At 41.0% G+C, this 26,231-nt stretch overlaps 1 protein-coding gene across 1 annotated transcript; it reads right to left on the reverse strand.

Annotated features, from left to right (window-relative positions):
• LOC122763123 (centrosomal protein of 70 kDa-like) lies at positions 1-25,321 on the reverse strand. The gene is made up of 8 exons (XM_044018204.1): positions 25,313-25,321; positions 23,461-23,580; positions 23,195-23,347; positions 20,850-20,999; positions 14,909-15,077; positions 12,957-13,065; positions 12,777-12,856; positions 1-100 (listed from the first exon to the last, which is right to left on the reverse strand). The coding sequence occupies exons 1-8, from the start codon at positions 25,319-25,321 to the stop codon at positions 39-41; spliced, it is 852 nt and encodes a 283-aa protein (XP_043874139.1). The 3' UTR covers positions 1-38.
• Between the last annotated feature and the right edge of the window lie 910 nt (positions 25,322-26,231).

Below are 26,231 nucleotides of genomic sequence, written 5' to 3' on the forward strand. Positions count from 1 at the left end.
TCATCAAACACAGCACTGAGGTCAGCTGAAGCAGTAGGTCATTGTGCTGTTTGTTTCAAAGACTTCAGAGCTGGGAGGATGTCATCCAGATGACTGACCCCTGAGATAAATACAGACACAAACACACAGTTACTGTTCATTCATTCATTAATTCATTCATTTGGACAGCCTAAACAAACCATCATGTCTACACCAAACCCTACCAGATGATGTCTAACATTAACCTTAAAGGAGACATATTATACCCTGTTTCCCCAAGTTAAAATAGTTCCCTGGTGTCCTAATGAACATGTGAGTGACATGCTTTGCCAAAACCGCCCTTTCAGAATGCTCGGTTTTGTGCATGGTCCCTTTACATGCAAATGAGACACAGGCAAAGACACACCCACTTCTTCCAGGGGGTTTCTGATTTGTCCTTTTTACAGCGTTCACTCGCTCAGCTCCTGTTCCCTCTGCTCCATTCCTCTACCCCTCCCTCCACTAGTTCTCTGACAATATCAACATGGAAAACAGCGAGAGTGCCGTCACAGGAAGAGACGTCCGACATAAGGATCAAGCCGAACACTGCTGAACTGTAAACACTTAGGGACAGCACCACTGATCGCCACGGCTGATCGCCAGTGTCGAGCGGCGAGCTGCATTAACTGCAGCTGTATGTTACTGTATCAGACTGAGTCTGTGCTCCGGTCATGGAGGACGTACTGAACAAATGTTTTTAATTAGGACGTGTTAGAATGGTCAATTATAAGCTCTATGTGACCTTTTCTTAACAATGTGTGTGTTTGTACGTCGGTGAAATACGGTCGCTGACTAAATACGGCGACCGCTGGCTGCAGTCTGATGTGAAGTGGTGCGAACACACGAACACACGTTTGCTGACTTTATCCGGCACATTAGCTTCATATATAAAATCCTCTGAGGCTGGAAGTTTGTGTAAAACACTGTGCTCCACTGTGCAGCCACGAACAGCACACTTGTCCCTCCGCGTTGACATAAAACTGCTCTTCCTCCCTCGCCTGCACTCTCGCAGGGACGAGGTGGAGTTAACGTGGAGCTCTCGAAGTAAACTTTCTGGTGGGGCGGTAACATTCGCGGTGAAATGTGCATGCTGCCGTCATAAGCGCAGGGAATTCAACATTGCATGTTTTATCGCCTATACTTACACTAAGGGGGACCACGAAAACATGACTGAGTATTTTTTTTCCACACTAATACTACTAATAAAAGAGAGGACAAGCGTTTTTGGCTCATGGAGATACAGCAGCTGCTGGTCGACTGCTGCCCCGTGTGGTCAGTTTTTGTCACTGAAATAAATCAGAATAAAGGACCTAAAACCCAGAAACACTGACAAGGTCACTGCCCACACCAAAGTCTCAAAATCATAGCACACAATAGTTGTTGATCTACTGCTGCCTGCATTAATAACTTCAAATGTTTTATTTATCCTTAATTTTAGCAGTAACGTATTATGTCACTACACATTGCCCTGTCCCTAATATTGGTAGGCACAATCATTTTTCATTTTTTTAGCACAAGAGCTTTAGAAGCACCAGTTACACAGTTTCTCCCGTATAGATCTCCCTGAGTAAACATCATTAGTATCATCATCTAAACCATCAGCCTGTCAGTTAGATTCCATCCCCACTAAACTGTTAAAAGATGTTTTCCTTTAATTAACAGCTCCATATTAAATCAAATAAATCAATCCTTTTTAACTGGATATGTGCCCCAAGCTTTTAACATTGCAGTTATTAAACCCCTTCCCAAAAAAACTGTTGTTTTAGCTAATTACCGACCTATATCCAATCTCCCCTTCATTTATAAAATCCTAGAAAAGACAGTTGCAAAGGTTTTAGATTACATCATAGCACAGAAACAGCACTAGTTAAAATTAGTAACGACCTTCTATTGGCCTTAGATAATGGTCTAGTTTCTTTACTTGTCCTGTTAGATCTTACTGTGGCATTTGACACCATTGATCATGATATTTTATCGCAGAGGAACAGACTCATGGGATCACAGGTGCTGCCCTCTGCTGGTTTAAATCATACTTATCTGATAGATTCCAGTTTGTTCACATTCATTATAAGGCCTCATTGCAAACATAAGGAGTTCCACAAGGCTCAGTGCTTTGGCCTATAGTTTTTACATTATATATGCTTTCTTTAGGGAACATTATTAAAAAGCACAACATACACTTTCATTGTTATGCAGATGACACACAGCTATATTTATCAATGAGGCCGGATGAAATAAATCAGGTTGTTCAACTCCAGGAATGTCTCAGAGACATTAAGTCCTGGATGACCTGTAACTTTCTACTTTTAAACTCAGAAAAAACTGAGGTCATTATACTCGGCCCTAAACACCTCAGGGAAAAACTTTCTGATCACATTGTCACTTTAGATGACATTACCATGACTTCCAGTTCCACTGTGAGAAACCTTGGAGTTATTTTTGTCATTTGATTCACAGATAAAACTAATTTCCAGAACAGCCTTCTTCCAACTCTGGAACATTATGAAAACTAGAAACATTCTGTCCTTAAAGGACACTGAAAAACTAGTTGTTAATTCACCCCAATAAGTCTGTTAAAACGCTACAGTTAATTGAAAATGCTGCAGCACAAGTTCTGACAGGAACTAGAGAGACCATATAACTCCAGTGTTAGTTTCTCTACACTGGCTCCTGGTACAGTTTCAGTTAAAATCCTCCTCACTTACTGTCCGTTTGGAGTCTCTGCTCCACCTGAGCTGAACTCTCACACAGACACATGCTGCTCTCTCTTATTCACTCACTCACTTACTAGCCATCTCTATCTTTTGCCCTATCCCCATCTCCAACAACACACCTAACTGCCCCATGTTTCATATTTAATGTTAATATTTCAGTGTTCATCATTCAATGTTCGTCTTTGCAAAATAAATGTTTTTTCTGGTTCAAACTATTCTTGTATTTTTAATTTTTTTTATCTTAGAAAATAGACCATATAACTCCAGTGTTAGCTTCTCTACACTGGCTCCTGGTACAGTATCAGTTAAAACCCTCCTCACTTACAAAATAATTAATGATCATGACCCATACCATGCTCATACCTAGAGAACTACTTTTACCTTATCACCCTAACAGATCACTTTGTTGTCAAAATACAGGATTACGTGTGGTTCCCAAAGTCTGTAAGAGCAGAATTGGAGGCAGAGCCTTCAGTTACTCCTGTGGAACCAGCTCCCTGACAGTTCGGGAGGCAGACACTCTCTGTATTTAAAGTTAGATTTAAAACCTTGTAGCAACTCATGTAATAATGTAATAATGGCTCATAGTGTGATAAATTACATGTAATAAAAGTTTATAATGTATAAGGAATAATAATCGGCTCATAATGTAATAAAATCATGAGCGCATAACGTAATAACTTCTTTTCGCACAATGTAATAATGTAACAATGTAATTTAATTTAATGTAATTTATTAAATTATGAGCCCAACTATATAGCAACTCATAATGTAATAACAGCTCATAATGTGACAAAAGTGTTGCATTATCATCATTTACCTCTGAAATAAAGGTACAAATAAAGTGAAGCTGAGTAGCCTATTATTTATAACTGTATTCTCACATTTTATTGATGTATAAAGTTGAGGTGTCATCCATGAGACTTGTTTTGGGCTTTTGAGACTGTCGTGCTCACCTCTGCTGTCTGACTAGTGCAGGTAAGCAGCACTTTTTGTGACTTCTAAAGTTCAATTAATATCCTTGTTAAATCAAGCCATCCACCATTTTTGTTTAAATATTCTGTGTATTAGCTGTTTTAGCGTGCAGCTATTTTAAGATAGGATAACATTGTATGTTGTAAGAATTTAGTATCCGATGCACAGTTTTATAAATCAACACCTGGGACTTGATTCCTATGTGTGAAATTAGTTTTAGAATAGTTTTGTTTTGCATTATTTTACCATTCTGTCAGCTGGTTTTGTTGCATTTGCATTGGTGTTTTACAGCGTGACTTCCAGCTGTGTTGGGGTCAGTTGTCTCCCTGCTCTTTCCTCTAAACTATGTCAGTACTTTTAATATTAATCAGTGGTTTTAATGCGTAGCGCAGCATTTCAATACCTACCCGCAAAATTGTGCCTCTGCGACAGAAAACAAAAAGTTGATGCCTGTCTGACCCAAAAATAATAATTTTCATGTTTGTGTACACAAATTAATAGAATAAATTTCATCATTTCATTTCACAAACTGCCATGAGATGTGGTTGTATTATTTGTTTTATGTACATAGCAATACGGATCACTTGGTGCAAGTGAAATCTCATATACAAGCCCTTTTTTTTTTTTCTTACTATTTTATAGTGTAGCACCTTATCATCAAGCAATTTTACTTTGCTCTACCTTTTTCAATCTGCCATCAACCAGCAACATGTAGAGGCTCATCTAGGTTCTCATCTAGGTTTGTTATCAAATTATTTGTAGGGGGGCACAACATCACCTGCCTCAAAATTTAATCAATTAATGTTGTTTCATTTACAGCAATAAGAACAATGAGAGTGGGCATAACAATCTTGGTGCTGTACACACTGGGCCTTTTGGTTGGTGACATTCAAAGCTATGGAAATAGAGTGATGGATGAGGAGACATATGATGTCATTGTTTAAGTTCTGAGAGGAGAATTTCATGTTTCCGTAAAATAAAGAACAAGGGTCCACTGCTCTGCCCTTGTTCATCTCTGGAGGAATAAGCACTTGTTTGGGCTATTGGATGACAGCAAAACATTAATGTACAATGGGAAATTTGTTGCAAAAAAGACCACCCTTAAAGATATTGTTAAGACAGGGCTTGAAGAGACCAAGGGATGTGGTGCCAGAACACTTAATGTGTATTTAAAGGATCAGTATTCTGGCATCAGTACAAGAAATGTGCAAAAGTTATTGGACAGGTCCAGGCGCTATCATCTTCACAGAGCTACTTTTCGAAACAAGGTCATTCCCAAGCCCATCAGAGCTAAAACAGTTCAAGAGCGTCATCCTCCTCGACATGGAGAAATGGGCCATCAAGCATATAAACGTTAGATATAGGTACATCCTAACCATCCTTGATGAATATACCAGATACATATGGCTACGCCCCCTGAAGAGCAAAGAGAGCAAAGAGGTTGCTAAACATCTCGTTGAAATCTACACTGAACATGGCCCACCCAAGATTTTGCAGCACGATCAGGGCAAAGAATTCAAAGGTGCAGTCCAGAAGCTGATGGAATTGTATCAGGTCATAGTCATTGAGAGTCAGAGCTCTCCATATCACCCCCAGAGCCAAGGTAAAGTTGAAAGAACACATCGGGTGCTACAGTACGTCGAAAAATCATGTATGACTTTGTAAATTTCAAACGAGGAGGTATTAACTGGGTAGCACATATGCAAAGAATCAGGACAAAAAAGAGATTCTCAGCTGGATGTCTCCTTTTGAAGTGTTTTATGGACGGAAGAATAACATCAGGACTCATCACTTAACCAGCAATACAGCTGATGCTAGCCCCGACTCAGTTCCTGAAGACTTAGAACAGAAGTTTGAGGAAAACCGCAGCAAGATATGAAGGAGGGCACTAAAGGCTACAGAACATTGCATGATACATATAACTAAATTGAGGGAAAATCCACCATCATCAGTTTACAATTTACAGGACAAAGTGTTGGTGAGGGTCAGCAAAGGTCCAAGATTTTGTTAACGATATGCTGTGGTACCCTGACAAAAAAAGTATTTTTAAAATTTTTTTTATTATTTATTTATTTATTTATTTTGTAATAATAAAATTAATGTGTGTCTGAACGTGTCTGAATTCAATTACTTTTTCAGTATGTTATGATTATATTTCCAGAAAGAATATGGTTTTTGTGAAGCTGAGCTGGATTTTCCTGGATGTCATTAAACGCATCATAGCTCTGTGGACCTGCTCTAGTAGTATTGCTGGCCTTTCGTTGAAGCTGCCATTTCCTATTTGGTTATAACTTTGACTGACGTGTGATGTCAGCCAATCAAAATGTGATATCATAGTGACAGAACGTCCAGGCCCAGCGATGTATCTGGCGCTAGCCCCCGCTGTTGTCATCAACGACGTTTGAACCTTTGGCGGGTTTTAAAGTAAACTATGATCACTGCATTAACACCATCGATCGATCATGTTTCTGATCTCCTTCGTGTGCACTTTTCACGGCGATCGTTTGGAGAAAAGAAGGAAATTATTTCAAGAGGAAGACCTACACCGAAGAGGTACATCATTTCCGGTAGTTCGAGTGTTAATGATAAATTTATAACATTTTTTAGAAGTGGTGAGGACAAAACTGATTATCATAAATAGTGCCGGGGACGTGTTCCCCGCGTAGCTGACGCCTATGCTTATGTGGAAGCTTGTTTTTGTGTCATATAGTGGCTTGTGAAATTGCGGTTGCTGAGTGACTTAACGGAAGATGTGGTGGTAATGATGCAGTAGCATATAGATGCGCAGTGGTGTGCGTGTGCACTATGGTTGTTGCGGATCAACTGTCTCGTGAATAACGTGCATAACAGTGTGTTTTGTTTGTTTTTTTTTTACTGAAGGCCCTGACTGAAACCCAACGGTACGCTACTGGTGGTACCAGGTATAGTTGTTCAAAGAAATGCAGATCTGTCAAAATACAAAGTCAAGTTCCGAATGTCAGGCAGCCCAGGCCATCAACATATCAAATGGTTTTCAGTGTGTGATGTGACAAGTGTCACAAGGGGGCAGGAGAAGCAGCGTTCCAAGCACAAGGCCAAAAAACATCGGCATATACAGTTGTTACAGCCCATCACCCATGAAATGAGGAAAGGTGTCCTTTGATTAACTAGGTTTCAGGACTAGTTTGGACCCGCCTTTTTCAAGGCAAGAAATTGTATAAGACCTAATGCTTCACCCACATGCTATGAATGAAATACATCTTTCTAATTTTGTGGAAGGACAATGGGATGACTATGTGCAAAACATGCAGCATAGCAATCTGTCCTCCAACTGAAACGTACATATAGGTCGTTTTTTCAACCCCTGTAAACGTACATATAGGTTGTTTTCTGAAAACGTGCCTGTGGGTCGTTTTTTTCAAACCCCTGAATGCGACGTAAAGGTATGTTTTTACTAGTATTTTCCAACTCGAATATGCACAGATGTTCTGAGGGTAGGATTAGGGCAAAAGAGACAGGGTTAGGTAGTAAAAATTTAAAAAATATTAAAAAGGTGGTACAGTTAGGAATCGTACCATTGTCGGCGCAGTGCTCTCGCCATTCAGCCGACTGCCGGTGCAGACATCAGTGAAGCTACTAGATACCGCTTCTAAGGCGGAAGTGGTTACTTCCGCTAGGGGGGCTGGTTTTGAAAACGTAAACATAGGTCGTAATTCCTGCATACGACCTATATGTATGTTTCATTGGAGGACAGTCTGAGCATAGTGGTACATATGGTGATCATCTGACTCTACAAAGAGCATCCATCATATTCAATGTACAGTTTATGGTTGTATCAACACTGGGTGTCATTGCAACAGCAATAGTATCCCCACATGGTCACTATAATGAAAGTCTGCCATTGCTGATTCTAGGGCATTTCGCTGAAGGTTGTGGGGACCATTATGTGTCAGACCACTGTTAAGAATACAGGATGCAGAGAAGCAGAGGGTACATCTTTATAACCCTTACTCTGATCTCCATTCAAACCCTGACTCGGACCAACCTCCAAACCCTGACTCTGACCACCATTCAAACCCTGACTCTGACCAACCTCCAAACCCTGACTCTGACCACCATTCAACTCCCTCTTGTCATCTGCCTTTCCCCAACCGGTCGAGGCAGATGACTGCACATCTCTGAGCCTGGTTCTGTCAGAGATTTCTTCCTGTTAAGAGGGAGTTTTTTCTCTCCACTGATGCCTAGTGTTTTCTCATTGTGTGAACTGTTGGGGTTCTCTGCTCTCCTTGATGTTGTCTATGTACAGTGCCTTGAGATAATGTATGTTATGATTTGGCGCTATACAAATAAAATTGAATTGAATTGAAACCCTGACTCTGACCAACCACCAAACACTGACTCTGACCAACCACCAAACACTGACTCTGACCAACCACCAAACCCTGACTCTGACCACCATTCAAACCCTGACTCTGACCACCATTCAAACCCTGACTCTGACCACCATTCAAACCCTGACTCTGACCACCATTCAAAACCTGACTGACCAACATTCATACCCTGACTCTGACTCTAACCATCATTACAGTGATCCTCATGATGACATGGTGTTAGGGTCACCATGTGATGTCCCACATGTTGACCTTAACACAGTCCATCAAACTGACCCTGATATTGTTGTAGATTGTAGATTTTTGTTGGCTAACTATAATTTATAAATATTATTTATTTATTTATGATTATGTATTATCTATGCATATTGTTTAGTTAAATCATGACTTTTGTGCTTTCTTTACTTGGGTGTACTAACAGGGTGAAGAATTTCTGAGCTCAGTGAGCTGGTTCATGTTTTGTATGACCCCCCCCATGTCTGTTCTTTAAGTATAGTTTCACAAGTTCCAAAATAAAATGAATGTTGAATGAACATGTATTGCTTCTTGTATCATGTATGTAATGTAAGTAGTAGGAAAATGTTTATAAGCGTTTATTAAATTGGCATTAAAGACCACCAATAAAAACAGCAACATTTTAACTCTAAGGTCTTCATCAGGCTGTATAGAAGGAAAGAGTGTTGACTTTGAAAAGAATTATCTTAAATATATTTTTAATGTAGAAGTTATTGTTTCCTGCATTTATTGTAGCAATAGAAAATGCTCTTAAACTACATGAACTACAGTCCCCCTCCCTCTCCCTACTCCACCCTATTACTGTAGTGCCACCTATGTACAAATCATAGTCAAACACAGGCCTCCACCTGTAGGTGAATTCTAGTAGTCAATGTGCAGGTGTTGCCATTCTGGACTAAATGCTCCAGCACGTTTTGCAGAAATTGTCTGATTCTGCTTACATACAGACAGACAATCAGAGAGGTGAAAGCAGGTCCTTTCACCCTGCAGGAATGGCAATTACATTACTACATTGTGCGAAAAGGCATTATTAAGTTTTACGCTCATGATTTTATTACACTATGAGCCATAATTACATTATGAGTTGCTACAAACGTTCCTTTTTGATAACTTATAGTTAGAGCTGGCTCAGGGAAACCTGAACGATCTCTCTTTTTTTTACAGAATATACACGTTGAAATTTTGAAGAATCCACTGCAAGCTTCAAATCACAGTATTGGGGGTCTTAAAACCATTAACTTTGGGTTGTTTGATTGCTGTAAACCAATTCCAAGTTAGGGTGTGGTGATACCATATTCCAGTGCTTTTGTTGTTTTTTTGGCCAATCAGCTGTGTGTCACAGAGGAAACACATGGTTACTTAATATGCAGCCTTGCTCTGGAGGCTCCTCACTGTTACTGCTGCTTGAGACGCTGCTTGTGTTTTCAACATTGAATGAAGATAGATAAGGAAAAACACATTGCGGAAGAACTAAATTGTGGCTGTTACAGTGCAAATCTTTGGCTGTACTTCTTAACAAAGACAGTGGCTTCTGGTCATGCTGACACCTATCTCAATTCTGCTATGCTACGGAAGAAGAAGCCGCAACATGTTTTGCAAACTTTCTTTAGAGCTTATGAACAACAAATGGATGGATTCTTTAGTGACTGAACGAGAGTGGCAGGACATGAGAATAATTAGGCACCTAGAGGCGAACAGACACAGTAGTTACAAATATTTGGGCATGTATCTGCTCCTGGTCTCTCTCTTCTGTCTCTACCTCATGTGACTCTTGTCCTTGTCCTTTCTCTCCCCCCCTTTTTTCCTTTCACCCCAACCGGTCGAGGCAGATGACTGCACATCTCTGAGCCTGGTTCTGTCAGAGATTTCCAGTTAAGAGGGAGTTTTTTCTCTCCACTGATGCCTAGCGCTTGCTCATTGTGTGAACAGTTGGGGTTCTGTACAGTGCCTTGAGATAATGTATGTTATGATTTGGCGCTATACAAATGAATTGAATTGAATAGAACTTGTCTCCAACAGCCGGGATCAGGGTTAATGGACACCTGTCGCAAACTATTCATCTGGAAAGAGGGACACTGCAGGGCTGTCCCCCTGAGTCCTACCCTATATGTGCTATTTGTTGAACCTTAGATCAAGCAATAAGAGAGGATTCTGAGATAAAGAGGATTATGATTAGAGGAGAAGAACATAAGATTTGTATGTTTGCAGACTATTTTCTGCTTTTTATTACAAGCCCAGACTCAAGCATCCCTAAATTGATGTCCCTGTTTAAAATATATACTCAATAAACCCAAACCATCACATTTACTATACTCCCCACCCAGATACTAATGGAAATACAATTTTAAGTGGGACTCACCCAAAATAAAATATTTAGGAATAAAACTTACTAAAGATATGTCAAAACCTTTAGAAAACACCTATGGCCTCATTTATAAAGAGATCAAATCCAACATTTCTAGATGGACCCTTGTAGCAACCGATAACGTAATAACGGCCAATAATGTAATAACAGCCAATAACGTAATCATTTAAATGTAATAAAACCAATAACATAATAAATTGACAATAATGTAATAAAGTTGTTGAGCCAATAACATAATAACTTTTTGCCAATAACGTAACAACTTATTACGTTATTGGCCTTGCATTAAAAAAAATCCTTCGATAATGTAATAACTGAGCCAATAATGTAATAACTGAGGTATCACTTTATTTTATTTTCAATTTCTGGAGAGAAAGTGTCACACTTAGCCTTAATATTGCATCTTGCAACAGATATCCGACCTTATAGACGAACAAAAGTGAAAGGCGAGGACCAACTCGCTGCAGCACATATGTCCTGAACAGAAACCCCCCTGAATAAGGCCCAGGATCCAGCCAAGCCCCGAGTTGAGTGTGCTCGCAGGCCCACAGGTGGCTGCAAACCCTGACTCGAATATGCCAAAGCAATCGCCTCCACCACCCAGTGGGACAGGCGCTGTTTCGTGACAGGTCTCCCCTTATGAGGATTAGCCCAGGAGATGAACAGCCCGCCCCACAAAAGCGACATGAGGAAATACGCGTCTTTCAGATCGACAGGAGCGAACCAGACGGTCTGACGCACGAGACGCAGCAGGGATGCGTGTGTCAGCATCCTGAACTTGTATTTCCTGAGATACCTGCTCAGAGCATGTAGATCCAGGATAGGGCGAAACCCGCTTCCTCCTTGTTTGGGGACGAGAAAATACCTGGAGCAAAAGCCGCTCTGACACCATGTGGGAGAGATGACACAAATCGCTCATTCGTTCAACAGTGAGAGGATTTCCTCCTACAAAATGCAAGCTGACTCTGGGAGTGAGTCTGGGAGTGTACTATACCGGCGAAGCGTGGCGGGACAGACGAAGCAAGAAAAAGTCCAAAGCTATTAGCGCCGGGCGACAGAAACTAAATAAGATCTGTCTGTGGACAGTTAAACTAATTAGCCCTGGATGCGAGATATGCTCCGAGTGAGAAGAGGTGTTTGAATGACGTGGTGCCGTCCACATACGGTTTTTATGGTAGGTGGGACAAACACGTTCACCAGCCAATCAGGATTGGTGTAATGAGATTGTTGCTTCTGAGGGCTGCAGAAGGGGCGTGCATCCTATAGTGAGACATCGAACGAAATATTATGAAAGACAACTTTTCGGGTGACATCACGGCTAATCCCGATTACCACTACTGCGCAAGTGTGTCAAGGAAAGAAAGGCAGACAAGACAGTGGAAGGTGCAGTGGCAGTTTTGAGAGAAAAACAAAGCTTCAAATAATAAACGATTATGTCATTTATTTAATTTGTCGCCGACAAATTTGATAGTTTGATTACTAGTCGACTAATCGTGGCAGCCCTATTGTTACCTCAAATGGACAACTCCAAAGTGTGTCAATGTCAGGTACTTTAAGACTTTTACTCAAGTAATATTCTAAAAGGTGACTTTAACTTCTACCAGTCATTTTCTGGTATACTTTTGCTCAAGTATCGCTTTCAAGTACTTTATACAAGACTGATTATGCTAATTTAGTCTGTTCATGATGTTTTTTATCCTTGTTGTACTACACGTAAATGTTGCAAGTTACATGATGTGCAGACACTCATTAAATTCCCCTTTATAGGCCATGAAATGTTTACTATTTTTCCTTTGTTTAACCCCCTTTCGCACCATCTCCCTGCTAGGTCACTCCTCTCCCTCATCATCAATATTGCCCATATACTCTTTTATCTAGAAAACTCCCTGATAATTATGTGCCACTTTGACATAATATTGAATTGTTTATATCTGAATGTGAGTCACTCAATTTGAACCTGAATTGATCATTTTGAATGACTGCTTTTAATCATTTGAATTTGAATGATGTGGTTTAAAGTGCATGACAAATCATTTGAAACTGAATTACTTTTGGGTGAAAAATTCAGCCCCCTAATTTGTTCTCATGGTTCGGTTTTACTTCTCTGAATTTAAATTAAATTTTTGTGTGACCCTCTCTGGGCACTCGCAAGCAATGTTAGGAGAGCTGCACAATTTGAGTGATTCGCATTCAGGTATAAACAATTCTATTTTGGTTCATAGTGGCACATAATTCTTCCTTTTTTAGCCCCCTGTCAAACCTAGAAGCAATGATCTGTATGATGTGCATACATATGTATGTGTGTGAAGTTTTTCTCACCTAGAACCTGTAACATTTCACTGATGACAGCATGGAACGCAGGGAAAAACTCCTCATGCTGCTTCACTTTGACAAAGATCCTGAAAAAGGAAAGGGTAGATAAAAAACATTGTTTGAAGTCAGTCGTCATTGGTCTCTGGTATATTTCAAACAATAAACACGAGTTTGGTTTATGTAAACCTCTGAATATCATCATCTTCCACCAGATTACAGAAACTGGCATTAAGTTCATTGAGGTGGACGAGTCTGGCAACCTGGTTCACCACCTCAGCAGGAGACACTCTGCTGTCTGAAAGCAAAGCACAAACATCAAGTCAGCTGTGTCAGAGACAGACAGAACTTAAAGGGGTTCTTCTGACATTTTTGATGTGTGATTTTATGAGGAGCTGAGACATTGTCAACGCTGACTGCTCTGCATCTACTGTGCTGAGGACTCTCCTGAGACATGCAGGATTACTCTCACTAAAACATGGCTTTCAGCAGGGACACAAACAAAACTAAAAAATGTGAAAGTCCATACAGAAAATCAGGATCTTCAGCAGTGATGTGCGGCATCCCCTGTCATCATGACAAGTAAAATACTAACAATGATAAAAGAAAATCAATTTGATAAACAAAAATCAATTTGACTATTCTATAAATTAATTTCTGTAGGATTTCAACATTTCTATGGTCAAAATTGCCATATTTAACCATTTCCTGTTCAAATAAACGGGAGAACGGTGAAGTGAGGCAGCAATGAGCTGTGCCTTAGCTCTGTGCCACACACACTGACTTGTTAGCCCCCACAAGAAAGTTATGTTAATGCATCTATAACTCAAAGGGTCAAGTCGCTCCACTGTCACGTCTCATCTACCGTCACATCTCATCTATGCCAATATACATGTTTTATTATACATGTACTACACATGCTGACGTTCCACAGTATGTCTAATATATTTAATCAATATGTCAGCCAAAGAAAAAAACCTTAGAGGAATTCTTATAATAATAAATATTCTTTAAATGTAAGCTTCTATTTTGGGATCATATGTTAATACATCCGACTCCAGAGCAGTCAGTGCCTCCCCAGTCATAAACCTCACAGTAGGTTAGGCGTAAGTTGGAAAAATTGGTGTGGTCATTAGTTAACAACAGTGACCATTTTTGTTATGGTTGATGCAGTCCACTTTGTGTGTTGGCCACTTGTGTGTAATTGTGACTTTTGAGTGGGATGACGTCACGCAGGTCAGTGGATCTAGTCGATTGTTGCATTTAAGTAACGTTGTGGTCGATGACCAGTGTCCATTTTGTGCTGTGGCAGTTTCTTTAGGTGAAAAATAGGGGAGGTGTTAGGACTCCAGGGTCATTTTTCTTTTTTCTTGTGTATAGCCATGTCTCATTTCTGGGTCTTGGTCCTGTGAAGTGCACAGTCAAGGGAGGAGATGATTCTGTCGGCTGCTCACTCAGGAGGAGGCGGATGTCCTGCACTGACTAGCCCACACAACACACAGGTTTCCATTCTTCTTCTCCTATTAAATCCAACAGGCTGTACACCCAGAGGCTAAATGCTGCCCTCTACAGTTCAAAGTCCTGAATCAAAGTTCTCCTGACTCTTGAAGTCCGAGTGTTAATTTAAGCTATAATCAGTCAAAACATCCCAAAAATCTGGTATATTTACAAAATAAAATACACATATCAAAATAATAGTAGTATTTAGTGATGTTTAGTGTTGTTCCAGTTTATTTGTTTTGTGAAGAAGTTAGTATTATTTTTGTAAATATTTTATGTAATACTGGAGTAAATGTGATGTGTCTCATATTGAGAGAAAAACATGGACAAGACAAACTATTTTCTAATTATTTCTGGCTAAATCTATTTCTATTGTGTTCCTGTTGGCAGCCACTTTTTCAGAGTGAGAAAGCAAGCCTCAGTGTCTCAGGAATGTTCTCAGCTCAGGGGGCACACACAGTGTGGTCAGCAGCACTTAAGATGCCGACTCATACAACTACATTAAAAAAATAACTCAACAATGACTTTCAAGCTGTAGAAGATAGAAAAATAGTTGACTATAGATGCAGATCAAACTCAAAAATAAACTTGTATTCAAATGATGCAGCTTTAAATGTATTTTTAACCATTGCAGAGTTTACCGAGATCCAAAATGTCTTGGAGGGTCCTCATGGTGTTCGTCATTTTCCCCAGGCTAGTATAGACCTCATTCATACGTGGGTAGACCCCACTGAGGGAGGTCATGCCAAACAACTTTTGGAAGTGAGAAACCACGGATAACAGAGTGATTTGAGTGGGACTTTTCAGCACCTGAAAGAAGAAACAATGTCACAGAAAATAAATGAGCAGGTTGTGAAAATTGGAGTAAATGACAGCGACAAATTCCATCATCGACTACGCAGATGCGTCAGTCATTTACTTTTTTATCAATGAAAACAGCTGAGTACCCAAAATATATATGGCGTTAACCATCAGCACGTGACCCACATCACCCAAGTGGCAATTAAAGGGGCCATGGTCACTAGGCAACCATCTATGCAACACAGCTATGAGTGTCAAACCATGCTTCTGCAGTCAAGTGTCATTTGTTTATGCCGCCATGGCTCCCTGGAGTGCCTGCCCCCGCTGCTGAAAAAATTCCTAAAGGAAACACTGCAGGTATTAGCCCAATCCCTGATGTCCTTTTTCAGGCCATGCCACACAAACTTGTCAGCCATCAGCCTCTGTGAGGCCTTTGTACCAGGATGGGAGAGGCCGTGGACAGCATCAAAAACCTTCTGCCTCCAGGCAGCGGGGACAATTGCCCGAGGGATACCCAGGGAAATGTCCCACAGGAGTATCAAACTCCTGTTTCGTTATCAAAAGCCACATCCTCCAGTTGCAACCCTGCACAGGCAGTCTTGAGAAGTTGTATGGAGTTGCAGTAATCCAAGCCAAAATAAACCATTACATTACATGTCATTTAGCAGACGCTTTTATCCAAAGCGACTTACAATAAGTGCATTTAAACATTTGGGTACAAATAAGAGCTAGAAGTAAGTAAGAGCTTCAAGTAAGCCAAACTGTGAAGTGCTAGTCATAAGTGCGATGTATAAGTTTTTTTTTTTGTTTTTTTTGGGGTTTTTTTTGTCATCGTCGTCTTAGTCGAGGTAGAGTCGGAAGAGATGTGTTTTTAGTCGGCGGCGGAAGATGTGGAGGCTTTCAGCTGTCCCGATGTCGATGGGGAGCTCATTCCACCATTTGGGAGCGAGGACAGTGAACAGTCTCGAGTTCTGCGAGTGCCTCTGCGATCCTCTCAGTGGGGGTGCAGCGAGCCGGTTTGCAGATGCAGAGCGGAGCGGGCGGGCTGGGGTGTAGGTTTTGATCATGTCCTGGATGTAGGCTGGACCGGATCCGTTTGTAGCGGATGCAAGCAGCTACAGGAAGCCAGTGAAGGGAGCGGAGGAGCGGTGTAGTGTGAGAGAATTTTGGTAAGTTGAAGACCAGTCGAGCTGCTGCATTCTGGATGAGTTGCAGAGGTCGTATGGCACACGCAGGGAGACCAGCCAGTAGGGAGTTGCAGTAATCCAAGCGTGAGATGACAAGAGCCTGGACCAGAACCTGTGCCGCCTTCTGGGTTAGAAGAGGCCGTATCCTTCGGATGTTGTGCAACATGTATCTGCAAGATCTAGCTGTTGCAGCAATGTTGGCAGTGAGGGAGAGATGGTCATCAAGTGTCACACCCAGGTTCCTTGCGGTATGAGAAGGAGTTACCACAGAGTTGTCGAGGGTGATTACATTACATTACATGTCATTTAGCAGACGCTTTTATCCAAAGCGACTTACAATGGAATCAAGTACAACTAGCCAGGGGTGGAATCGAACTTGCGACCATGATGTCTTTGGTACACAAGGTAGGGTCTTAACCACTGAGCCACTCCACCCCTGGGTGATGGTTAGGTCTGTGGTGGGAGAACCCTTTCCTGGGAGAAAAAGAAACTCAGTCTTGTCGAGATTGAGTTTCAGGTGATGGTCAGACATCCACTGAGAGATGTCGGTCAGACAAGCTGAATTTGTGGTTGATAGAGTGGTGAGATCAGGAGGTGGGGTTGAGAAAGAAGAGCGAATGTCATCTACTTTTTTTAGATTACAGCGTAATCAGAGGCGTCAGTAGTGATAGCTATGGGCCGTGGGTGAAGGGTGTGTTAACACCTCCAGCCATCCCAACAATTCTTGGATAATCCTATCCAAATAATATGTAGGCTTTAATAAATAAAATTGTTTCAAACAGGTGTGTGATTGACCTGGATATGAAGTGTCCACAGCGCAAAATATTATACCGTTAGTTTCTAAAGAGACAAGACTGAGCCCACTCTCCACCTCGCTTCGTTAAAAAAGAAAAAGCGGCCCGCCACCACTCCAACACTAATTCTGTAGCACAGAATCCATAAGGCGTTGAAATGTTTGAGCAGCCTTCTTAAGGCTGAACGGCATACACAGAAACTCAAATAGTCCAAATGGCGTGATCTCTGCCATTTTAGGAATGTCTCGTAGATGAAAAGTTATGGGAATCAACAACAGTGGCAATAATTTGATTGATGAAAATATAAATAAAATAAAATAATAAAAAATATATTTTTTATAACTTTTTTATTACATATTTGGAAAAATTAAGAGCACCGACTCTCTCGACCCCCTTTTGTCACAGTATTCATGTAAAAAAGACAAAGAAACCACACAAGCTATCAACGTGTGTGTGTTTGTGTAACAGCAGGTAAATATAAAATAGGGGAGTGGCACGGTGGTGACCAAGCTAAGCCACCTTAGCTTGGTCACCTAAGCCTCTTCTGGAACCAAAGTGGCGGAGGCATGTGCAGTAGCAGTGGCACGCCTCCACCTAAGATGGCGCCAAAAACACATTAACATGAAGTCGCAGATCTTGGGCCAAACACACAACAGCATGTCTGTAGACGCACATGTTCGACTCTCATTCATGAATGAAAGAGAGACAGTGAGTGAGTGAGTGAGAGTGATTGAATAGCGGGTAGACACAGAGTGTGTCACAGTGTTCTATAAATGAAACAAAAGGGATTGTGTGCGTGAGGGTTGATGGCAGTTTAAACACAGAGACTTCTACCCAGTTTGCCCCGCCCCCTCCTCTGCCGGCCCTGATTACACACACCTGCTGACAATTAAGCCATGTGAACCATAAAAACTCTCTGCTTCCTTGTTTCAGTGCCAGTGTGTTTTCGGTGTTTTTGGTCAAAATACCATAAGGATGAAGCATAATAGTAGTTCAATAACCCTGCTAAACCCGCCCCTTTCAGAACGCTCGGTTTTCGTGCATGGTCCCTTTTATATGCAAATGAGACACAGGCAAACACACATCCACTTCTTCCAGGGGGTTTCTGATTTGTCCTCTTCACAGCGCTTTACAGCTTTATTCGTCTCCCCCTCCCTCCACTAGTTCTCTGACAATATCAACATGGCAGCGTGCGCAGAAAACAGCGAGAGTGCCGTGACAGGAAGAGACGTCCTACATAAGGATCGAGCCGAACAGTGCCGACCTGTAAATCAGTTAAAAACACTTAGGGACAGCACCTCTGATCGCCACCGCTGATCGCAAGCGGCGAGCTGCATAAACTGCCGCTGTATATTACTGTATCAGACCTGTGATTGTGCTCCGGAGATCGCCACCGCTGACCAGCTCCGGTGCTCCGGCGAGCTGGCAATCAGCGGTGCTGTCCCTATGCCCCTAACTGATTTTCACAGAGAGTGCAGCACCGCTGATCGCCACCGCTGACCAGCTCCGGTGCTCCGGGCAGTTTAGGCAGCTCACCGCTCGCCGCTGGCGATCAGCGGTGACACAGAGAGTGCAGCACCGCTGATCGCCACCGCTGATCGTCAGCGGCGAGCTGCATAAACAGCTGCTTTATGTGATTGTATCAGACTGAGTCTGTGCTCCGGTCATGGAGGACGTACTGAACAAATATTTTTAATTAGGACGTGTCAGAATGGTCAGTTATGAGCTCTGTGTGATCTTTTCTTAACAATTTGTGTGTTTGTACGTCGGTGAAATACGTCCCCTCACTAAATACGGCGACGCTGGCCGCAGTCTGATGTGAAGTGGTGCGAACACACGAACACACGTTTGCTGACTTTATCCGGCACATTAGCTTCATATATAAAATCCTCTGTAAGACACTGTACTCCACTGTGCAGCCACCAACAGCACACTTGTCCCTCCGCGTTGACATAATACCGCTCTTCCTCCCTCGCCTGCATTCTCGCAGGGACAAGGTGGAGCTAAGGTGGAGCTCTAGCGTTTTATCGCCTATACTTACACTAAGGGGAAACATGAAAACATGACTGAGTATTCTTTTTCCACACTTTGGCGACTGGTAGGGCCTCCAGAGTCCCAAATATAAGTATTGAAATGGTTAAAAAGTTGATTTTGCATAATATGTCCCCTTTAAGATTTATAGCCCCTTTTGTTTTCCTCCTTGGGAGAGATTTTCTGTTTGTTCATTTTTACAGCCTTTTAGGAACTCCAATCACTAGGATTGTGACTTACCTTTTATTAGTCAGATTGATTAGATCCAATCATTTAGATTGTGCTTTATTTTTGACCTTGTTCTTTGTTAGTTAAAGATCGCCAATCAGTAGGATTGTGCTTTAGAGTTAGTCTTCGTTTTGAAGTGTTTAGAGCTTTGTTTTCCTCCGTTTGGAGAGTTTTCTGTTTAAGTTTTACATGATAACCACAGTCTGAGTTTGTTTCCTCTTCAGAGTGATTTTTTTGTTCCGCGTTTATAGTTCCGCAACGTTTCTTTTGAAGAGCGTTGCGCTCTCCATTTGTTATAGATTTTCATAGCCACGCTTTGTTTTCCCACTACCTTGTGTTTTGTTATGAGTGCCAATAAAGACAATTAAAAGGCCTCTGCGTCTGAGTCCTCTCTGATCCGTCTTGTCAAATCAGGCTTGTGCTCACCCAGGAGATCTAGCATACGGTCCATGAGGGTTTGCTGTCACCCAGTCCTTGGAGGGAGAAAAGCCGGCACACTCTCTGCATCAGAAAGTTCTCACGTTTTTAACAGGTGTGCCTTGTTTGTATCATATTTCTACGTCATATTTCTAGGGGATTCTTAAGGAGGCTCACCACTGTGTGAGGGTGACAGCATTCACAAACATAGCTGAGTCTCTGGATACGTCCAGTAGACGTACGTCAGGATCACCAGTGTAGAAATTGTAGTGAATGACAGTGGACAATTTCCATTATCGACTACGCAGCTGCGTCAGTCATTTATTTTTTATCAATGAAAACAGCTGAGTGCCCAAAATAAATATGGCGTTAACCATGACCACGTGACCCACGTCCCTGGCAATTTAAAGGGAAGGTCACTAGGCAACCATCTTTACAACACCTTTGAACACAACCCTCATTATAGTGTATTAACCTACACATACAGGTAATCGTGAATTATGCTTATACACTCACTACAAGGTTACAGTGGAGTTAAACCTGGAAAAAAAATAACACATTCGATGTTGTCTATGTGCAGTGCCTTTAGATAATGTATGTTATGATTTGGCACTATACAAACAAAATTGAATTTAATTGAATATCACACCATTCCATTTAAATGTTTATATGCACAGCTTAGTTTAGGTTGCAGCTGTATCTCTCTATAAGCTAGTGCTATTGAATCAGTTTCCTGTTGACCTTTTACAGCGTAGACAAACAGTGATATGGACGTGAGATGAATCGTGCTGTGGTTCTGTATGTTTCATACCGGCTGTACATGTTAATCGTGAGTGGGTCTTTTCCACAGCTTTCGCTCTAGCCGATGCCATTATGTTGTTTGTTCTTTTCCGGAATAGTACTGCAGTTTATTAATAATCTCCTTCTTCTACTGGGTCAAAGAATGGTCCATGCACAGAACCAAACGTCAGACACCAATCTGTTTAAGCATATACATGCAAGAGTAATTGGACTTTGAATCTAATTCTGTATGTTAGTCCAACTAAGAATAGTTCAATTTCACTCGTACTAAGATTTACATGACACTCAGAAAACCGAACTAAAGTCTAGTGCATTTTTTTTACCTTATCTTTAAGAGAGGTGCTTTTCAGCAGGGTATCCACCAGCAATATCATGTTCTCCACCGTCACAGCTTCTGCAGAATCATGGCCACCATCGGGGAGCAGCTGGGGTAGCAGTCTGGTGATCAGTTTAGTTAAACCTTGGTGCAGCTCCTAAACACATGAATACACATATCACATTGAACTGGTAGTCCAATCTGTGAAACAAGCTGCTCACTCACTCACACCTCACTTCAGCCACAATGGACAGAAAAGGTGAATCTGGCTTTTATAAAGAGTCTGGGTAACAAAAAACTAAGAAAGCCAATGCAATTGCAAATTTTGATTGCAGTAGTAGGCAGTCGATACAATGCTTTTTATCTCCTGTATAATTTCAGTTCTAAACTGTGAAGATTTGCACCTGGATCAACAAGTAACATTACTAGATATATACCCATATACACTGATTTACACCTGAAAACCTGAGAAGTATTTCACATCAGCTTGTCATTGGTACATTTTTATTTATTATATATGTGCTCAGCCATGGAAACACCAGGAACAAGCCTTCCAAGGGTCATTTTGAGTGAAAGTGGGATTTATAAGCTTTCCAACAATGTCTAACATGTAAATCTGAAAATATTTGAAAAACATGTTGATGCCATTTAAAAGTAGGCACTCAAACTGGTTTAGGAAAATTTTAGCCTCAAAGATTTACACCTTTTGGGAGCCAAGTGAGATTATCATTACATTATGTAGCCCCAACCCCCAGGTCCAGCTGTCAGTGTCATATGATATCTTTTAGCCCACAGGACAGAAACTATTGTAGTAGTTTGATGGTTATCAATCGCAGGTCTAGGGACCCTGAGGGTTCTATGAAGAGGTCCCAGGACGTTCCCAGAGAAAAATAAAATGAAATATGAATATACATTTCATAAAATTGAAAAACAAGAAAGGTAATATACTTAAGAGTTAGAAGGATAGATACATATTTCTAATATCAAATCAAATCAAATACATTTAAGTCTCTCTGTGGTGTAGAGTAGATCAGTCTGTTGCTGAATGAGCTCCTGGCTGATGATATGCTAACCCACAGATAGTTGCTAAATCAAAGTCAATACTTCATATACAAAGCTGTTTCATTCACACATTATTCAAGCATATCAGGTTGGTTTGTTTTTCAAGCTCTCGTTACAGCTTATAATACGAATATGAATTCATATAATCTGATCGAACAGATCAGGACGCTGATCAAACAGAATTTTCGTAGATTTGTTCTTTGTGCTCCCTCACTTGTTCTTCGTGCCATGGTTTTTTGTTTTTGGGCGGGCCTTAGGAAGCTATCTAAGTATATGTAAGTATCTAATGTTTGCTCATTGTGTGAACTGTTGGGGTTCCTGCTCTCCTTCGATGTTGTCTATGTACAGTGCCTTGAGATAATGTATGTTATGATTTGGCGCTATACAAATAAAATTGAATTGAATTAATGTTCAGATGTTGATGGGGAAAACTTGGGGAACGAGTTCCAGAAGGACAACAACTCCAAACCTGTGATGACTTCCAGTCTATTGAGCTGTCACTCCAAAACTCAGTAGCCAATCAGCAGGTAGGCCTGCCCGAAAACAAAAAACCACGGCGCAAAGAACAAGAGAACAAGTGAGGGAGCACGAAGTGCAAGTGTATTTTCAAAGTGTTGTTTGAAAATATTGACACAAATCTATTTCCATATGTATGTGACTTTGAATGAACACTAACATAACGTAGTTTCAAGCGTTAGTGAAAACTCACCCCATAAGAAGATAGGAGGTTAATAAGAGGTTTTGGGTGCTTTCTTTTCACCCAGGGCGTCATGTCGCCTAAAAGTGTCCAATTATTCTCATATCCTCTTTCAGTCGCTAAAGAATCCATCCGTTTGTTGTGTATAAGCTCTGGAGAAAGTTTACAGAACACGTAGCCGCCTCTTCTTCCGTAGCATTGCAAAAGTGAGATCGACGTCAGCATGACCAGAAGCCACTGTCTTTGTACATACAATAAGTACAGCCAAAGATTTGTACAGTAACAGCCACAATTTGGTTCTTCTGCAATGTGTTTTTCCTTGTCTATCTTCAGCGGCTGCATATTAAGTAGCCATGTGTTTCCTCTGTGGCACAGCTGATTAGCCGAAAAAACAACAAAAGCAATGGAATGTGTTATCACCACACCCTAACTAGGAATCAATTCACAGCGATCAAACAACCCTAATTCCCCCAATACTGTGATTTAAAACATTTAGTGGCTTCTTTGAAATTTCAACTTGCATTTTCTGTAAAAAACGAACTTCTTTGTTTGACTTGTTGCTGGTTTTCTCGTGGCTGGTCACATATATTTACCTTCATGAGGTGGAGCTGCTGGGCCCAGAATTCAAGTGTTGGGAGCAGATTATGAAACTCAGCCAGCTCCAAATCAACAGAGGCGGGTTTCTGTCTGTGAAGTTGTAATGGGGCGCTGAGATTGGTCACAACAGCGCTGATCTCAGTCAACAGCTGGAATACAGACAACAAGTACTGAATCCTCATTAACTTTATACACACATAAACAAAGACTAAGTGTCCATACAGAAAAATCATATCAATAATGAGGAAAATAATATGTTTACTTGGCAATAGTGGGCACATAAACTGGATTCTCTGGCTTTCCAAGTGGACTCTCTAATACCAGTGGTGTTCTTGTCTTCTTTAACCAATCTGCAAAGTTGGGTGATACTGTTGGTGCTGTACTAGTGGAGTCTCTTATGAAGAGTGAGGAGAAGAAACAGACACAGAAAATGTATCTCACAAAAGACATTCAAACAAATCCAGCTGTTAACTTGGAAGCAAAGCAATTTAATTGTAATATTTCCTTTTCTATTCTTTTAATCACCTTTTAATCATATTACCTCTAGAAAACATCCCAGTAATGTTGGTTCCTCTTTGTGCAGGGGCCAGCAGGGGGCATGCATATGAAGTCTATTTTCTATCAATATTTCAAGAGCGTGGTATTTCAGCTTGAGAGCAGAATTTATTAATTCCATGTTCAGATTTTGTGACGCGTTCCCTCAAACCCTCTGCTCATGTTCAAATTTGCTTGAACTCAAATATGTTGCTGCTCGCACAGAATTTGTACACTCCAGCTGCAGCACTCCTCTTCCTACTCAGACTGCTTCTGTGTGTGTGCTTCAAGTCTGCAAGAATGAAATGACCAATGACCAATGATAATGTAACTTTGGGGGAAAGCATCACAAAATCTGAAAGGGTAGGATAGGAAAGAAAATAACTCCATACATCACAGGCAGACACTACTTTTCTTACAAAACCACACCACTGGCTATTCCACTACACCTACTGATACAGGTTCTTTACTATGTGGACATTTTACTACTCGAGCACCAGCAACAACTTCTTAAGCTCCTAAGACACCTTTTAAAAAGAGTCAAAATGAATAGATAATAAAAGCAATAAAACATGTGACAGATGAAGGGAGTGCATCTGTGCCTATTTATGTGCTAAGAGGAACTCAAGAAAGAAAGCTATGATTCCAAAATATTACTATCTCTAGTAAGCTATTTTTATTCAGGGAGGGCTCTGCAGCCAAACCCAGCTGACATAGGGCGAAAGGCGGGATCACACCCTGGACAGATCGCCAGTCCATCACAAGGCCAACACACAGACACAAACAACCACTCTCACGTCTCACCTACGGTCAATTTAGAGTATCTAATTAACCTCTGTATAAACGGAATGACGGATTTGGCAGGTCACTGGGTTCCTGCTAAGCACTGAACGATTTGGTGAACAATTTTCTTGAACAAATCATTTTAATTAACGGATTCTAGGGATTCAGTACAGTCAAAAGAACTGCCATTCCCATCAATAATTTGTGTACATTTGCTATGTATACAAACACATATCCTGCATTACAGGGTGAACAAAAGCTGTTTCAAATTTTATCATCATGTTCCTACTGCTGGTCTGCAGCAGAGTTGTGTTTGCTGATGTACAGGAAAGTCTCACACTTTTGAACTAACCGATGCTCTTCTTTCAAGATGAGATGAAGTTTCCTCTGAAGCTGTGGCATTTTCTCTCTCTGCCTTGACAGCTCCTGCTCCAAATCCTCAGACCGTTTCTAGAAATAAAAAAAGTGCTACTATAATGACAATTCAACATATATATGTATGTATATATATACATACATATATATGATGGAGACAACCACAAGAACAAGAACATATTAGATTACACATTGTTTATACAAGGCTAAATTCAATTTGTGTAGTCCCCAATTAAACAATCAACTAAAGGTACTTTCTGTATTGAGTTACATAGTGAGACCTTGGTGTCAGTCAAGAAGGAAAGGAAAGGTACACAGGTACAGGTTGGTGTGACTCCAGATGCTAGGACAGCTGTTCAGCCAGTTGTTTCATTTAGAGAACACGCTGTGCTCTCTCTCTGAATGAATGAGATCTCCCTCACAGGCGCCATCTTGCATGCACGCCTACAGCCTTGCTGCTGCATGTTTTGGCCTGAGATCTGGGGCCTTGCGTTAATTTTGGTTCCACACACAAACACACAGACAAACAGACACACACACACACACATATACTGGTGTTTGTTGTGTATAGCTTGTGTCAATTTAAGCTGGAGTTAGTGAAATTACTTATTATTACTTCAAATTACTAAATTTTCATTATGCTTTTGGTGTTCATTGACTTAGATCACTCAATTAACTTTGTGATATTTACATTCAGTGATTTACATTGCTTAGTGGATTTTTTTTTCAAACATATTTAATAAATAAATAATTATAACTATTTTTATAAAAAAAAAATTTTAAATCAAATTGCCAGATTGTCATCGCTTTACCCACATTCCCACACCTGTCAGACCTTGGCAAAGTGTTTGGATGGTTGGCTGACACAAATTCTCAAAATGCCATTTTTGCAAGCCCTAGATTTGCTATTTGGGCTATATTGTCACACAAAAAATAAAAAACAAACTAAATAAATAAATAAAACTGCATCTTTAAAATTAACTGCACCTATCTGTCCAATGAAAAGTATTACAGCTCTGTGTGTACGGTGAATAAAAATAGCCGGTTCACGGGCAAAAATATAAATTGGCACCTATGACCACAGCCTACCACCTGCAGTCTAACCAAACTGAGAGGGTGAATCGGACAATCAAGACCGTAATCATGTTTTGTCAACACTCCATCCGACTGGGGACGGTTGAGGACTCGCCCTCACTTGGATGTGTCGGCTGGGTTCACTGCCAAGTTGGCCTACGCAGGTTCAGGCCCCAGTCTGGTAGGTAGGTACTGGATTAGGAGGCTAGGTTTACAGTGGAGAGCAGCACCCCAGGTCCATCACGTCCAGGAAGAAACCTCAGAAGG

This window comes from Solea senegalensis, linkage group LG2 (genome assembly GCF_019176455.1).
Source record: "Solea senegalensis isolate Sse05_10M linkage group LG2, IFAPA_SoseM_1, whole genome shotgun sequence".
Lineage (NCBI taxonomy): Eukaryota > Metazoa > Chordata > Actinopteri > Pleuronectiformes > Soleidae > Solea > Solea senegalensis.

Bases quoted from the DNA above. Each gene is read 5' to 3' on its own strand.
- LOC122763123 (XM_044018204.1), bottom strand. The intron at 15,078-20,849 runs GTAAAAAAAATG...TTCTTCTTTCAG, and splicing joins GCACCTCTCTTAAAGATAAG to GTGCTGAAAAGTCCCACTCA. The intron at 101-12,776 runs GTGAGAAAAACT...TATTTATCTCAG, and splicing joins TGAAATGTTACAGGTTCTAG to GGGTCAGTCATCTGGATGAC.